The 17,778-nt window shown below is 38.5% G+C and overlaps 2 protein-coding genes across 3 annotated transcripts; one reads left to right on the top strand and one right to left on the bottom strand.

The window, feature by feature from the left end:
• Positions 1–90: 90 nt before the first annotated feature.
• vamp1b (vesicle associated membrane protein 1b) lies at positions 91–10,125 on the top strand. Of its 2 annotated transcripts, XM_051866434.1 has the most exons (5): positions 91–888; positions 1,452–1,587; positions 1,726–1,884; positions 6,416–6,467; positions 7,047–10,125. In XM_051866434.1, coding segments are annotated over exons 1-5 (366 nt in total). In that variant the 5' UTR covers positions 91–886; the 3' UTR covers positions 7,064–10,125. The 2 variants fall into 2 exon arrangements, with proteins under 2 accessions (XP_051722394.1, XP_051722393.1); XM_051866433.1 differs by lacking the exon at positions 91–888 and having other exon boundaries at positions 1,444–1,587.
• Positions 10,126–10,242: 117 nt separating this feature from the next.
• On the bottom strand, positions 10,243–17,678 carry tapbpl (TAP binding protein like). The gene is made up of 9 exons (XM_051866431.1): positions 17,429–17,678; positions 16,982–17,194; positions 16,617–16,895; positions 13,867–14,067; positions 13,621–13,788; positions 13,104–13,207; positions 12,771–12,999; positions 11,153–11,227; positions 10,243–10,498 (listed from the first exon to the last, which is right to left on the bottom strand). The coding sequence occupies exons 1-9, from the start codon at positions 17,463–17,465 to the stop codon at positions 10,491–10,493; spliced, it is 1,314 nt and encodes a 437-aa protein (XP_051722391.1). The 5' UTR covers positions 17,466–17,678; the 3' UTR covers positions 10,243–10,490.
• Between the last annotated feature and the right edge of the window lie 100 nt (positions 17,679–17,778).

Genomic DNA, 17,778 nt, shown 5'->3' with positions numbered 1-17,778 from the left:
CTATGCAAAAAGGCAAAAAATATCACAATTCTCCGATTTTAGGTTAAGTTGCCAGTAGTGATTAACAACTGGACACTAGTTGTGGACTAAAATATGGTTAAATGGAGACCGACATATGCTATGCAGCATTTTAAATAAATACATTAACAGCCTCATAAAGCACTGACTTGATTAAGTGCATATATGCGTCAGAATATTGGCCTAATGTTTGATAGGCTATGAGAGACATACTTGCTTATATGCAGGACTTGAGAGCATGTGTAGTGGGGGTATATGGAGAAACCAGTTATCAGAGAGAAGGAAAAGTCCCTTCAGAAAGAACAAGCCGACTCAGCACTCTGAACTGACTGATGTACCGCAGTACAGAGAGAGAGAGAGGGAGAGAGAGGATGGGGATGTAAAAACATCATGCTTATGAGTTCAGCTACAGCAGCGACGCAGTGCAGGAGCGCAGCGCGCACACTAACCTACAAACCAGATGAAGAACAGCGTCGCTCTAGCGAGATCACTCAAAATTAGCCCGCACTGCATTCTGTATGTTAAAATTAACCATTGTGTTTCTCTAATTCTATAACTTTTTTATAGAGAAAACTGGTCATCATAAAAACCCGTTACTGGAGTTCCCTCAAAGCGCAACTGAGCATTTATTTATGCGCTCGTGCGTCCGAGCACGCGACCGCTTTCAGTGTCCAGCGCGTGCTGCTATAATGCGCCACTCGCACTGATGACTCGCGCGGGGATCCTGCATCAGCAGCAAGCCGCTTCAATCTTGCATCTCAGTCTCTCCTTCCTAATTTGACCGTGTCTACCTCTTCTTCGCAATTTATTTTTAATTGTATCACATTTTGACTCTCCTTCCTTCAGTGAGGTAGTACTCTGCACGAGAATGTAAGTATTTGTGAAGACTTTATAGGCTATTCCACCATTTTTTTTGTTACAATTAGGCTATGGACCTACGGAAATGTAACTTTGTAAACAGTTTTCACGCTTAATTTCCCATTATTGTGACTTACATTTTTTATCGATTTGTTGGAGATGCTGGAGTATGGATCTCTTTAGCATCAGTAGCCTAACACTAAACGGTCACGAGTAAATGTTAATATTTAAAAAAATTTGGTAGACCAATAGACCGCCCTGTTATAACGGCTGATAACCAGGATTCAATGGATAATAAGTATTGAACCTATATCATATAATACACGTGTACATGATCAACCTCGGTTTTGGACATTGAAAAACCCTTAACGGTCGACCAGAATTTTAGACCTAAAAATCAATAATAGAAGTAATTAATGTACTAATTAATAAGTAATGTAGTAGTTAAACTCTTTTAGGAAGCCATGCCCTGTGTTTGACATAAGTGGTAGCCTACATAAAATCAGAACTTGCGCACCAAATAAGCAAATTCAGTCAACAGTTTTTATGTGTCATGATTGTCTTTGGATGTTCAGGTCTGCTGCAGATGATGCTAACCCAGCGGGTGCTCCTGGAGCCCCAGGTGGCCCTGGAGGAGCCGGTCCTCCTGCTCCCCCTCCAAACACCACCAGCAACCGCAGACTACAGCAGACACAAGCACAAGTGGAGGAGGTGAGTGAGTGTTTGTGTGTAAAGTGTTTATGGACAAAAACAATGGAAGCATTATATGCACAGGACAGAATGTAATGAATACTTTTCTTTCTGAATACTTTTTTGAATACGTTTCTTCTCTGTGGATGTGGTCTGCAGGTGGTGGATATCATGCGTGTGAATGTAGATAAGGTTCTGGAGAGAGACCAGAAGCTGTCTGAGCTAGACGACAGGGCAGATGCTCTGCAGGCCGGGGCTTCACAGTTCGAAAGCTGTGCTGCCAAACTGAAGAACAAATACTGGTGGAAGAATTGCAAGGTGAGAAATAAAATATAAATATTAGATGAAAAACTTAAAGTTGAAGTACTAAAGTTGAAGTACTAAAATTACTAAAACTGAAATAAAAATAAAGCAATAGGAAATTTAATAATAATACAAATTATTAAAAGCATAAAAAAGTACTACAATTTAAATGAAAACATAAAAAAAAAAAAACCTAATTTAAAATGTTAATAATAGTATATAAATAATACTAAACACTGATGTACTCAGAGCTCTATATAGTGTGAATAATAACATGCAGGAGTAAATAGGTCAGTACTTATTGCTCATGCTGTGCTCAGCGATTTTGCTCTGTACAGCTGCTAGTGTTAATTAGTTAATATGTGTAAATTGGAGCTTCTGGGTTTTGCTAATTACCTACAGATGTAGAGAACATGGGACCTCAGTCCATCTCTTTGTCTACTGTCTTTTTTGTAACTATGGCACTAGTGATCCGGAACTAGACTAATATATAAAGTAAACTACTTTGTTGAGGATGTTTTTTAAATTTCTGTTTAAGGATTTCTTAAAGGGTTAGTTCACCCAAAAATGAAAATTCTGTCATTAGTTACTAACCCTCATGTTGTTCCACACCCGTAAGACTTTTATTCGTCTTCGTAACACAAATGAAGATCTTTTTGAAATCTGAGAGCTTTCTGTCCCTCCATAGACAGCTACATAACTACCACTTTGACTTTTATTCACATATAAATGTTCATCAACTCACACATCAGTTGTGGTAAACGGAAGCTCAAGCACGTTTGCTTGATGCTAGAGGTCGACCGATATGGGTTTTTCTCTGGCCGATTTTCTTTTTTTCCCCCTTCATCTCATAAAATCTAACAGTTAAGAAATAAGAAGTTGTACAGAAAATTGCTTAAATTAAACATTTGTTGAACAACACAAGCCTCTCCAATCAGTGTACTAAAAATAATTTATACATTAAATATTAAATACACAAAACAGGTAATCAAAAATCTAGACTGTCAAATTAACTTAGTAGTAGCCTAATTCATTGTAATAATAATACATGGCTCAACTTATAAGCACCTTCTCAAAACTATTCTGAAGCATGCTTCTATACTGTAAGTAAAAAAGCCATAATCTAAGTGATAACAAAAAAAAGAGTTCACCCATTTTACACAGCCTGCTGCTCATAACTGCATCGAGTGCACTGGCCACAAGCGATGACGTGGTGGAGGCTATGTCGGACCCACAGACACATTTAATGAGAAAAGTTAATATGCACGTTTTAGCCAGAAGTTTCGTCTGAATTGAACAAGTTTCTACTTTAACATGCAAATGACTTGTTGCACTTATGATAAACATGGTCGGCATCAATTCTAGTAGGCTACAACGTAATTACTCTTTCAAAACGGTCTGTTTTCCCCTTTCGTTAGTTGAAGCTGTGTGTCAACAAGGCACGGCTGCAGAGTGTGAGTTGCTCTGTCTCACACGCAGCCTCAGAGGGAGAGAAATTCTCCAGTAACGTACAGAAACAGAATTGATAACGTCAGAGTTTATCTATACAACGCAGGCTTGTATAATAATTTAGCCGCTGGGCTCGTTACCAGGTTTTGGTACCCGCGCCTACCTGTAGCCTAAACTACAGCTGGTTAAAGGCTCGCATACCCCGTCCGCATGCAGGGCGATGTACAACAGGGCATGTGTGAGTGACTTGAGAGCTTCAAAACAGCAGTCCACTAAATCCGTTTTTTCATGCTCTCGGACAAAGGAGAATACTTTGAAAGGCTTGCGTGCTCAACTGTGCGCGAGATGCAGCGGAACGCCGAAAATGAAGTATAACTGGTCCTTTATGCCAGTGGAATGGCAATCGCGCCTGCCTATTAATCAGCCTAATTTGCAGCACAATTGGCCGATGCCGATTAATTAAAAAATGCCAAAAATCGGCCCGATATATCGGTCGACCTCTACTTGACGCGTGTGAGAACCAGTGAGGTTCATTCTCGTGTGTTACGCAGCACGATTGAGTTTTCTAAAGAGGTTTGTTCTCACGCATCAAGCAGGTTCGTTTGAGCTTCTGCTTATGTTCACTGATCAATGATTATATGTGAATAAAAGCCTAAATTCAATCTGTTCATCATATAAAGCGATCGAGTCTCTTCTGAAAATTTGGACTAAACTGCTCAATTCATATGGATTAGTTTTACGATCTCTTTATGAACTTTTTGAAGCTTCAAAGTGGTAGTTATGTAGCTGACTATGGAGGGGCAGAAAGCTCTCAGATTTCATCAAAAAGATCTTCATTTGTTTTCCGAAGAAGAACGAAAGTCTTACGGGTTTGGAACGACATGAGGGTGAGTAATTAATGACAGAATTTTCATTTTTGTGTGAACTAACCCTTTAAGATTGTATTTTTAAAATATGCTGAAGTGATGACTGAACATGTATATGTTTTTGTAATTGATGCATTACTATTTTGCTCATATACTCCCACTTAAGGATTTGAACAAATTCAAACTTATTCAAAGTGTTCTGCACATCCTGCAACCCTTACATGCAGGACTGTCGCTAGCGGGGCGAATGCTGGTGACGTTTCTAGGGGCCCCCAGCCGTAGGGGGGCCCCACGATTTCAAGTGAAGGGGAACCACAACTCCAACCCCCCCACACCCTGTGGAACGTGATTTCAACTGAGGGGATCCAACCCCCCAGAAATGCAATTTCAACCGAGGGGGACACCCGTCCCGCCCTGGAACGTGATTTCAACAACTTGCACCTGAATATATACATACAGGGGTTGGACAATGAAACTGAAACACTCGCCAATATAGTGTTGGAGGTTTCATGCCAATATATGTGCGGACTTTGGGCCAATCGTCACTGATTTTACATTCCATCAGTAAGAGCAGAGAGTGTGAAGGTTGAAAGAGGAGCAGAATGAGGGGTGGCACCTAGGCTTGCTATGGTATATGTAAAACCGGTAATATTATATTATAAGGGACAATACCACTAGTATGAAATTTTATACTGATTTAAGAGGGGAAACAATAAAACATACCTGACAAAAACAGATCCTAACTAAAAATTACTGTACAGATGTTTGATTCAACGTTTGATGTTTGATGATTGACTACAACGGGTCTTTCTAGCATTTGGCCAAAATGTGTAAGCTAGCCTATTAAAGCGTAATGAGCGAGCTAGCTAGTGTATTGAAAATGTACCTAACTGTAACATTACCACCACTCAGGTAATTTATTTAGATTTACAACATAGACACATGATTGACTGTACCTGCTTCTGTGCATTAAAAGGATACAATATTGAACTATTTGTTCGGTTACAGTGATGGCTAGTAGTGTGCACTGATAGATTTTTTTTTTTTTTTTGGGTGCCGGAAAAAGTTAAAGAGTGGGGGAGGGGTGAAGATGTCCCAATGAATATTGTTTAGCTTGCGCTGACATTTTATTGAGGTGACATTAATCTCAGAGACGCCACAACTAATTTGTCAACCATTTAAAAATTAAACAATAAAAGATTAAAAACATTTAAATTTTTTTAACAATTAAGATCTTCGACATATTGTGTTGATTTGGTTGTTTCTCCACATGAATGCAAGTTTTGTCTCTTGAAATCACTGTGATTTGAATAACAATTTATTCGATATCATTACACCTGCCAGAATACTCAACTCAAATGAAAGGTTACTTACTCGTCTCTGGACAAGCAGGCCCGGTTCTATGGAAAGCAAGAGCACCTTTGGTTGAAAGTAATAATATCATATTGGCATACATACGTTTGCATTTGCGTTCTGTAAAGCATCAAAGGTTTCTATTTACAATGTGTTTTTGCAGCGTTGATCACTGTAGCCAATCACAGACATGTCTGTTGTTCTCTTGAACGCAATGGCCAATCAGAGGTGATAATTAGTTAGAATCCACTCAGCACTCAAATCGTCAGATTTTTTGTTCAGTGCTGAGTTCTGCGCACTTGTGAATCCTCTCATTATAACAGTGCAGACATGATGTAAATAAGAGATTCATTGTGCAGTTTAGATTTTATAATATGATTACCCATGGCCTACACAGTCACCAGATCTAAATATTTTGAGCCACTTTGGGGTATTTTGGAGGAGCGAGTCAGAAAACGTTTTCCTCACCAGCATCACATAGTGACCTGGTCACTGTTCTGGAAGAGGAGTGGCTGAAAATCCCTCCGGCCACTGTGCAGGACTTGTATCTGTCATTCCCAAAATGAATTGATGCTGTATTGGCTGCAAAAGAAGGCCCTACACCATACTAATAAATTATTTTGGTCTAAAACTAGGTATTTCAGTTTTTTCAGTTAAATCCCATAATCCCTGGGTTCTGCTCGAGCAGGCACCAAAAATCAATTTTACTTACTCTTAAATTTAAGGATTTGTAAGCATTTGTTATCAGATTCTTGATTAATCTGATGGTTCTTGATAATCAGGATGTTTGTGATTGTGTTTGTGTGGCTGTCTTCCTTGTAATGTAGAGTCAGTGATGAATTGTGTGAATGTAACAATTTTTTTTTTCTCTCCCTCAGATGATGATTATTATGGGAGTCATTGGAGTCATCTTCATTGGAATCATTTTCTGTGAGTTTCCTATTATTACCATTTATTATTATTTTAACAGAATTTCTGGTTATATTTCTGTATTTATATGGAGATTTTAAAGCTTTGATGTAAAGTTTTATTGTTTTTAAACATTTTATTTCATTACTTTTATTGTTTTCAAGGATTTATTTACTATTTATTCATTATACACTATATACACATAATTTTCTCTTTACCAGAGGAAGGTAGTTTTGAATGTGCAGGCACTTTCTGTTGGTTTCCATACCCATACTTGCTTACCTGTCATGGGCAGAGCATTCTGGGATGCTCAGGCTTCATTTAGTGATGCTTAGCTTTATTAGAGGCATCATTGCTGGTGCTCACACAAACCGCCTGCATGAGTTTACTGTATCTGTTTAGAGCCCAGACTGGACCAACCCAGCATAAGCTCAATAATTCATCATTACACTCATTAAGGTGAATTATTCATTGAGGGCAGTTGTGCGTAACAGTGCAGTATACCGTATATATTGGCTACTGAACCTGACAGAGACACAATTTCCAATAGAATATTAACCACCTTTTTCACACTCTCCCTTTCTTTCTTTCCTTATCTAGTGTATTTCTTCTCTTGAGCCCATCCACCTGCAATGGACAAGAAAAAGAATGAAGAAAACACAATCATGAGCTCCACCCATTTCCCAAATACTTATTTTTCTTCAATTTTGAGTTCTCTCCATTTAGACATTTTGCACCATGGTGTGACAGTAGTACGTAGATATCTGCTCTGTTTCTCCTGTACCAGAATGAACACAAGCTCTCTATCTTTCAGTTTCTGTCTCTCTCTCTCTCTCTTTCCCTCCCTCTCGAAAATCTTCTGCATTATTCAAATGTTCTGCAGACATTCATACATGAATGCACAGAGAGCAAGAGAGAGAAAGCAGAAGAAAAACAGAAGCCAGGAAGAAAAAATGTGGTACAATACCGTTCAAAAGTTTCGGGTCAGTAAGATTTTTTCTTTTTTGAAAGAAATGAATACTTTTCTTTAGCAAGAAAGCATAAAATTGATCGAAAGTAACAGCAAAAACAAATAAATGCTGTTCTTCAACCCAAACAAACACACCACTTCCGTATTGCTCTGCGCCAAAAAAGAACAAACACGCAAGAGTAGATGTCTCTTTATCATAGCTAAAGCGAAGCAAAATAATGCTTTGCGAAATAATGACGAACGAATGACAAGGAAGAACAAAAAACGAACATACTGTACACAAAAGTATATACAAGCAAGGGTTGGTTGTTAGTTTCCAGCAGCACAGCAGCTCCAGACAAACAATGACACTCAAAGCTGTCCTGTTCCTATAGCTAGCATTACAACAACAGCATATCTTTGTTCTGTTCTAGCAAAACCATGTTACTCACATATGGAGCAGAAACAACAAAAACTCCACGTCTGTTTTCAGGCCTTCCCTCTTAGGTCTCTCTACAGCTTTTCTTATATTAACGCGGGTCCAGCTCTTGCCCGATCATAACCCTTCTTTTTCCAGTGATATTCCTCTGAACTTTACTCTTTTGTAATGTCTCTCAGCCATCTCTCTTTCTACAGTCTTTCTTTAAATCTCCCTCTCTCTCCTCCCACATCATGAGTGGACATGCCCCTACTGCTGATTGGCTACAAGTGTGTTGTGCTGCTCGGTTCAATCCACTTTCAACAGTGTTTCTCAGAATTTGCTTACTTGCACCTTTAAGATACTGATTTTTTTAAAGAAAAAACAACACAGAGACATTTTTACACTCAGAAAAAAAGGTACAAAAGCTGTCACTCTGGCGGTAAAATAGTAGTGATGTTACATTCGACACGCAGCACAATCTCCAGTGAAGCCCCATATCGGGGCTTGTATTGGTTTCACAGAGTCACGTGATCGACAAGAACAAACGAAGCCTAACTTTCTGTCCAATTAAGTGCACAATTTGCTTTACGTATCGGAATGTTCGAACCCCAGATGATCTTATTTTATGAGTAAGTTGTCATTCATTCAAATCTATTCAATTACATTTTTAAATACCCAGTCATAAAATTAATATGAAGAATAAAAAATATTTCAGGAAGATAAAATATTTTATGCCATATGCAACTAATAAACAAAGTCGGCATGCTTCCCCGTTTCAGTTTATGTAACCCCGTGAACGAACGAACAAGGCAGTCCTGAGTAAAATGTTTGGAGCACACTCTCGTGTTGTCTGTAATCTAATGAGAAAATTGGTAAATTATTTTGATAACGGCCATCCAAAACGTGTGCAACTTGGAAAGCTAGCGTTAGCTAACTATTTGCTAAGTTATTTTACTGACCTGAAAATGAGGTCCAGTATCCCGTTTTACTTTCACAATCCACTCACGACAGGCTTTTGAGTCACTCGGAAAGCGATGAAAGGATATATTTTATCACGGCATCACATTCACAACTCTCCTATGATTCAAGACTTCCGGGTTTCTTCCCACTAGAGCCTCGTTTTCGATTTCAAAATGGCGGCTGCGTGAAATCAGCGTATTCAATTACATTTTTAAATACCCAGTCATAAAAGTAATATGAAGAATAAAAAATATTTCAGGAAAATAAAATATTTCATGCCATATGCAACTCTGTTAGTCATATATGTGTAGCCTACATTATCCTTTAATATTACATCATATCGGTATTCATACTGGCATTTATTGCCACATTCTAATGGGTGAATGAATTTATCAAAGAGAGAAATTCAAAACACTCACATGTATTAGGCTTTTATTTGCGCACTTAACATTAAAACTATGGAGTCAGTGGTGGCTGCTTTATCCAACAGAGCTTCTTTCATGGACTTTTGGCTGCTTTATTTTTACTAACCATCAGATGGCGCTGTTTTCGACCCTCTTGAAGCTTTTAATCTTTTCCCCGGAACAATGAGCTGGTCCTCACTGCAGAACACGAGATCCAGGGATCTAGATCCAACTCCTCCCACTTTACATATCCCTTAACCTACCCGTCTCCGCCCCCTGGATCTCATGTGTTCTGCAGTGAGGGGCTACTGGGAACAGTCAGGGGAAAGCCTCAGTGTTTTATGAGGCTTCATTTCCCCATCCCTATATGTTAGTACCGTTTGAAAGGGGACCGCCCCAGTGACAGCTTCTGTACCTTTGTACCTGGAGGTGCACAAGTTAATGAAAACAAACAGTAAAAACAATGTTAAAACTGTTAAATGGGAAAATGAGAACGTGCACATAGAAAACTAAGGGTGTTAGAAGTACATTTGTTGTCTTTTGACTTGCATGGCAGAATAATCCCACTGTTAAACTCGTTTACTTGTAATATGTTTAATTATTACTATTAACTGCCTGTTATTTACAAAATAAGCCTCATTTTCCTGTAGGCCTACTGTGGAAAAGCCTCACCTGGGAACAAGTTGTGAATGCTACAAGCCTGCCAAAATGTACTAAAATGTACAGAAATGAACAGATAATCAATGCAAAAAGAGCATAAACTATAATCTATACTGCCATGCAATATACAGCCGTTGGTTCACATTCCTTCGTCAGCACAGACTTTATATCTCGTTCTGTTGTTGGAGACTGTAGACATGTCTATTTTTCTCTTGTAAGATCAAGTGAGACACTAAATATGATGACAAATTATTATATGTATAAATATGAATGAATGAAAGCATATACCATAACAGAGGGGTAATGCCATCAGCCCTGATGTCAGGAATAGATTGTATAAAGAGCATGCTTGTGTGTCCCTGATACTGTAGATGATGCCAGTAAAACCATAAACAAAACCTGCTCGGTTTCTGTTTTTATTTAACAAAACAAGGAAAATGTACAACAAATAAACAACATCCAATAGATCAGAACATCGGAAGAAAAACAGTGGAATTAATTTTATGTTTATAGAATAAATTACGCAGGAAACCTTTTTTGACATTTAACTTCTATTAAACAAATGTACCACAAATAAATCCACTGAAAGACAGTTGAATCAAACAAGCTAAAATGGCTCCTTCCCAAGATTTCACTCAGAAGACAGGTCCTCAGTTCTCTGAAAAGACATAATAATAATACAAAAAAATGATTATAATAAAAATAAATTTAACATTTAAATCCCCTCACTATTTTGTGGTATACAGTACCGTTCAAAAGTTTTTTTCCTTGTTTCTGAAAGTCTCTTATGCACACCAAGGATGCATTTAAAAAATACAATAAAAATTAATAATATTCTGAAATATTATTATAATTTAAAATAACTTTATTCTATTTTAATACATTTTAAATTATAATTTATTCATGTGATCAAAGCTGTATTTTCCGCATCACTCCAGTCTTCAATGTCACATGATCCTTCAGAAATCATTGTAATATGCTGATTTGATTCTCTAGAAACATTTCCTATTATATCAATGTTGAAAACAGTTGTGCTGCTTAATATTTTGGTGGAAACATTGTTTTTTTTTTTTTGTCTTTGACAAATAAAAAGTTCAAAAGAACATTTATTTAAAATAGCTTTTTTTGTAACATTAATCTAAAAGAGTCTTTTTCACTTTTTACTGTCAGTTTAATGCATCCTTGCTGAATAAGTGTTAATTTCTTTTTAATAAAAATCATACCGACCCCAAACTTTTGAACAGTATCATATAGTTCATGCTATATATATATATATGTAGTTACATGTTGATGTGTTAAAAATGAAACTCACCTGCACCTCTGAATGCTTGATACAAAAACAGCACTGATATCACCAACATGAAGATGATTGTCCAGAAGGCTTTTTCTGTTAAATTCAAAAAGTTCCACAACTTTCATTAGCAACAGAGCTCATGAATACTTAAATTAACACATGACTAGACTTGCAGTAATCACTAACTTATGTTGCATATTAAAGTGCCCCAATTATGCTGTTTTAAAGGTTCCTAATTTTGTTTTGGAGTCTCCTACAATAGGTTTACATGCATCATAATAATAATATACACACAAATAATAATAATATACATAGCACGTCACCTCATTTCTCTCAGAGTCTGAAAACGATTAGTTCAAAGATTCAGCCTCTCTAAACCCCTCATTTCTGAGAGCCTACTCTGCTCTGATTGGTCAGAAGGCCCAGTCTGTTGTAATTGGGCGACCGCTTATGAAACATCTATTACCATATCTGAATTACCATATCTCATATACTCAGTGATACGAACAGTAATGTTGCCATCGGTTTTACCATATCAATTCTAGCACGAGTCCACATCCTTTGGAAGTGCATGCAAAGTGGATTTGCAGTGCAGAAAACGTCAACTTCTCGACACGTCAACAACAAGAACCAAACTCTTCCAGGCCTCAGCTACAACTACAGTGTTTGAGGGCGGGCCAAAGTAGATGTTGCTCATGACCATAGGCTGGCGTTATGCAAATTTGTTTCATTGTTATGTAGGTATGTAACAGGAAATGAGACTGGAATAGAGTGGTGGAACTATGACGCATTTTTGTAGGCTAAAACCCGGAAGCGAGTTAGCATTTTAGCACTTCCGGTTCCATCGTCCCACAGTCAGTGGGTTTTTTGAATGGGTTTTTGGTTAAATAGGTGAAATAAGGTCCGTGTTTAACACAAGCTCATGTTCTATTCTACGCTAATCGGATTACAGAGGCTGTCGGCGACATTAAACGGCATCACGCTGAACAGGTAAACTCAGTACGTTTTATGCTTATAACTGCGCTCTTACAAATGAATTCAAACTTTCAAGAAAAATGGCTTTAGATAAAGACTGAAAGAGTTGTCGGAAGCTTAGTGGTGGTGACATAGAAATCTTGCGACCATGGTGTAGTTCGCTTATAGCCTTCCTTTAGCGTTTTGCTTCTGGCGACTGCATTTAGGCTTCAAAATTCATAAAAGTTGTGTTAATCTGTGAAAATTATCTCGATGGACAAAGCGTGTAAGTATCATAAACTTTTGTTGATAATCCTAAAGCTTATGGGAAAATCTTGTTGGGATTTTGTCAAGGGAACCAGCGTGATGCTAACTGCCGATTGGCCTACAAAGTGACGTCATAGTTCCACCACTCTATTACTGAAGACTCAGTTCAGAATCGATTCTTTCTTTTAGGAGACAATACATTTATTTGTCATGCACTTTGATCTTTAAAACTTTGCAAATCTTTTACATTCGCATGAAAGGTAATATTCGAAAAAGCATAATGGGGGCACTTTAAAATCGCTGTTTTTTTTTTTTTAAAGAATACTTTGCTCTGTGATAAACATTCAATTTACATTTAAAAAAAAATCATATTTGTAAAAACATCATGGGTAACGTAACTTTAAAAATCACTTACTTGGTTCAGGTTTGTCCACAGTCAGGCTGACCTCACTGTGTGTTTCTAGGGCGGTGTGAGAGACCCTACAGGTGACAACCGTCCCCGGTGGGTGCGTGTCGGGCCGTAGGGTGAGGTGAGAGGAGAGGGAATATGTTCCATCACTGTGCTGCCGATGGCTGGAGAGGGAGGATTCTTTTGTCAAAGAGACCGGCTCTTCTGCAGAGGGCACCTGGAAAAACCACTCCACCTACAGGAGCACAGGGCCATCAGGACACTACTAAACAACAGCCCAACTCCAAAACAATTGTAATATGGTTTTGTACTTTTTGGCTGTTGTGAAAGTGAGCTGACCTGCACATCCAGAGGGTAGTAACGATGACAATGACAGCTCAGTTTCTGAGGCGTCGAATCCTCAAATATCAGTTTCTCCTCAGATAGTTTGACATCAGGAGGTTCTGGGTAAAGAATAGAGAGTGATATGGATTGGAATCTTTGACTAATTACCTTCATATAAAATTTAGTATTTATGGATGTGAACAATTAATGGGTTTCTTCAACTTTGAGCACTTACATTATATCCAATGTTTGGATTTTTTATAAAAACAAACAGATTACAATTTTTCTTTTTGTTATATGAAGCTCACCTTAAAACGTTTCATCATGGCTATCGTGCCTTTATATAAATAAAGTCAGATCTGTGAGATATAAACTCTCAATTCTGACTCTCAATTATAACTCGCAGTTGCAAGTTTATATTTCGCAATTCTGAGAAAAGAATTCTGCAAGCTTCCATACACAGCTGAAGAAACACCTTTATATAATGTCAGGAAATCTCAGGGACATTTTGACCATTCAGTGGAAGACTCACGTGTAATTTGCAGCTGCACGATCTGTTGAGTCTGAAACTCCCCAGAGCCGACAGTGCAGATGTATGTGCCCTCATCTGTGACCTTTAACCTCTGCATAGTCAGAGACGCATTACCATCCCTCACCAGAAGATCTGCTTCAGCGCTTGTGTCTTCCCGGTCCACAAATACTGTAGTGTACAATAGTATTGTGATATTTAGCATCCAAACCATAATTTCCTTTAATTATCTGAATATTTCTCACTTACCATCTGGTGCCATGTCTGTCTCCACCTCCCTCGCTTTCATATCAAGAATTTTACGGCCATTTCCTCTGTGTTGTAAGCGCCACTCTAGTGTCACTTCCTGCCCAGGGACTGAGTCCTTCTGTCTAAAGCCACAGTCTAACAGCACATCACCCCCTATTGGAGCCACAATGGATGGGACGCGCGAGAACACCACAAACACAACTGGGTATAAGAAGAGAGTGAGAGAGAGGTGGAGAAATGTTAACAATTAAGTTAAAAGTAAGATTAGTTAAAGAAAATCATAGAGAGAGCAACTCCATAACAAGAATCTAGCAAGTTTTAGAAACAAAGCCTTGCGAAATTTTTCAAAGTGTTCAAACCACCACACACTGGCGACAATATGCTGTAAACGCAACGAGAATAAAGCTGAAATGTGTAATAACACTTTTCACAAACCAATTGCAAATGTTTTCAAGAAGAATCTATTAAATATAATCTACAAATCATTGAATATAAAGAGTATTTTTAATTTGTGATCTTTTATTATGAGTGTAGTCTGTTTTGTGTGTTATAGACAGAGTTTGGCAATCTAGGCCAATTAGAAATAACTATCATTCTCCATTGTATTATACATGTGTAAACCCCTCTACCCAGGTCCTACTCGCCCCGCTCTGCCCGGGCCTCGAACCTGGGTCTCTGGCGTGGGAGTCGGACGCTCTAACGAGGAGGCTAAAGGCTGCAACCCCTAATGTCAGTCGCTAGAGCATTTCTTGAGATCAGAGGAGTGAAGTTTACTTGCACGGCAACTAGCTGGCCTCCATTACACTCACCCCCCTAAACCTCACTCCCATCCGGGTCATGGCACCAATGTAAACCCCTTTACCCAGGTCCTATTCGCCCCGCTCTGCGCGGGCCTCGAACCTGGGTCCCCGGCGTGGGAGTCGGACGCTCTAACGAGGAGGCTAAAGGCTGCAACCCTAGCATCAGTCGTTAGAGCATCTCTTGAGATTAGAGGAGTGAGATTTATTTGCACAGCAACTAGCTGGCCTCCGTTACACATGCATAAAGTATTAAAATTCAAAATAATTCAAACTAAATGTACATTATAAAACTGACTCAGCATCAGTTAAAATCATTAGACATCAGATCAATATCATCTAGATGAACCATCATAATTTTAAAATGATTCGAAACAAAGTTCGAAACAGAATGACGTAACAAAGTCTCGTTTGCATTGCAGATATCACATGACCTGGGCAATTTGATATGCGCTCTGAACAAGTGTGCCGCACACGTCCTGAAAAGTGAATCCAAAGCATTTTGATCGCCGCCTGGTGGCTGGCTGCAGTATAGGTCATAAACCCTGCCCTCCCCATGTAATCGAATGGGACACGAGCCAAACTAAAAAATCCAATTACACTTCAAATATTTTCTTTCAGAAGATGTTTGCTGTCAATTTAGGTAGCTCTTATCACGCAAACGTATGTTCGAGTGTTTGTTTTTGTCAGTAAGTTTGGTTTTAGTCAGTTATTTGACTATCATTGACTCATAATTGACAGCTGTGCTTGCCACAGTCTGTGGGAACGGGATTGTGGGCGGGACCTCGATACCGCGGCTCCACCTTGGGATAACTACTGCACAGACTCCGGCTCCGAAAGACATTAACCATTTCTGGGATATTTTGGCTTCATTTTTCTACAGTGGAAGGAAGTGGAGATGTCATCCATCTTTTTTTTTACAGTCTACGACTCCGAACCACTGATTCAAAAAAGACTGAAAGTAGATTTCAAAGTTTCATGAATCCATGTTTTGAAAGCACCTATTGCTATTCTTGTTATAGAGTCGCTTCCTTAATTTTTATATATTTATGACCCAAACTTATTTTCGGAGCCCCTAAATGAACATGGTGATGGGAAGGAAAAATTATAATTCAATGGCTTTGCGTTCTCTCAGAAAACATTTGTGTTCCCCCAAGAAAATTTGTGTTCGCCCGTACAACTTTTGCGTTTGCTCACAAAAAACTTTGTGATAGAAATAATAAGAGGTGGGAGGGGAAACTATGTTTCAATGCTTTTGCGAGCAAATGCAAAGTTTCTCGTGGGTTTACATGACAACGTTTTCAACTAAAAATGGAAAAATTTCAATGCATTTTAGCCATTCATTTACACAAACTGGCTTCAAAGTGCACGTTTTTGAAAACAATACCATTATCGTCTCCATGTAAATTACAAAAACACAAATTTGTGAAAACAGTGATGATATGAGCATGCGTATCTATATGCGCATAGTTTTTCTTTACAAAGTGACATCGCCAACTACTGGCCTGGCAGCATAATACAGCATTTTTGTCAGTTTCCTGGATCCGTGTGAACTGGGATTATTTTGACAACCTCTTGACGAACCCAGATAATTAATTAAGATTAATAATTGCTTATTGGAATGGCGTGTTGATTGGATAGATCATTTAAACGTGTTCCTCCTGAACTTTGTTCATGAAACATGCAATATTTTTTCGAGAGAATGCAAATGTTTTGCTACTGAATGCAAAGTTTCTCAGGGGAATGCAAAACTTTGTGAGAGAACTCAAAAGTTTTGCGAGCAAACGCAAAAGCGATGAAATATTTTCCCTTCCATCTAATATTTAACAGGTCGCCTTAAATATTATTAATCAAAAATAGGAAGACTGTTTCATTGGATTTCACCATAGCAGATAGCTATACAAAGGAAACTATATACGTTAACATAGAGACCAGATTAACATATTACATTACCCTCTGTCAGCAACGTTCCTGATTGGCTGAGAGTCAGGTTGAGTTTACTCTGCACAAGTGGTTGTGTGTCGGATTGTGCTGTCTCGCTGTGAAGGGTCTGCAGTACCAGAGTGAGGCTGATGCCGCCACCCACCAGCTGAACTGAGCCAATGAAATGAGCAGGTAGAGAATCCATATCAGCCCCACGAGGAACATAACGACTGATCTCACAAACCACTTCCTGTTCGTTACAATCAGCATGAAGAAGCAAGTCTGCATTAGGAATCTGAATGGATGGTACTGTGGGGTGAGAAACAATAAAGATATTCTATATATTTTTCATTTAGACATATTCAATTTGCTGAGTTTAGGTTCACTGCACTTACACATCAACTCAAAGATTAGATCATCAGCATTAGGGGTCTCAGGAGGGTTATATGGGGTCACGAGCTCTGGTGAAAGATCAGCATTTCCAACGAGATCCCTGAATACCAGAGTGGAGGGGGTGCGCTTGAACATCGCCCCGCCCATCATGCCTCCCATCCCTCCCCCCTCTTCGATCAGTGAGCAGGACAGGACCACATCGGCTCCCTCTAGCCCTGTGACATTAGCACAGTAGTTAGGACACTACATTCACTTCATCAGCAGAGGGAGACAAATCTACCAAAATTAGACTATTGAAAATAAAACCGAAAGCAAAATCCATTAATCGATTTAACGTCGTAAAATATTATTCATATTACATTAATTAATATATAATCTATCTATACAAATATATGGAAGCAGCTCGGCTGAAAACAATATAGGAACACAAATAAATATCGAAAACTCACCATAAACCAACGAAAGGAAGACGAGAATTGTTAACATCACCGAGCAGCTCCTGACAATATAACTAATAATTTTGCTAGATGTCGCTTGTTATATGCATATGTTTACATTAAGTGAGCAAAAACGCATCTTATTCAAAGATATGAAACGGCTCTCTGCTAGGCTAACCTCGAAACACGAACCGCGATACATTCAGATAGCCTACAGGCTACTTTCACTTTTGATCAGAGCTCTTCCTCATTGGCAGGTTCAAAATAAGAGTAAAGTTTTCAGTTTAGTCGCAATGTAAATTGTAGTGCTTTTTGTTTATTATTATTATTTGTGTGAGATATTACATATAGACCCATGTAAA

This window comes from Ctenopharyngodon idella, chromosome 16 (assembly GCF_019924925.1).
Source record: "Ctenopharyngodon idella isolate HZGC_01 chromosome 16, HZGC01, whole genome shotgun sequence".
Classification (NCBI taxonomy): Eukaryota; Metazoa; Chordata; class Actinopteri; order Cypriniformes; family Xenocyprididae; genus Ctenopharyngodon; species Ctenopharyngodon idella.
Note: the sequence above shows the minus strand (reverse complement) of the source record. Positions and strands in the feature narration are given on the sequence as shown.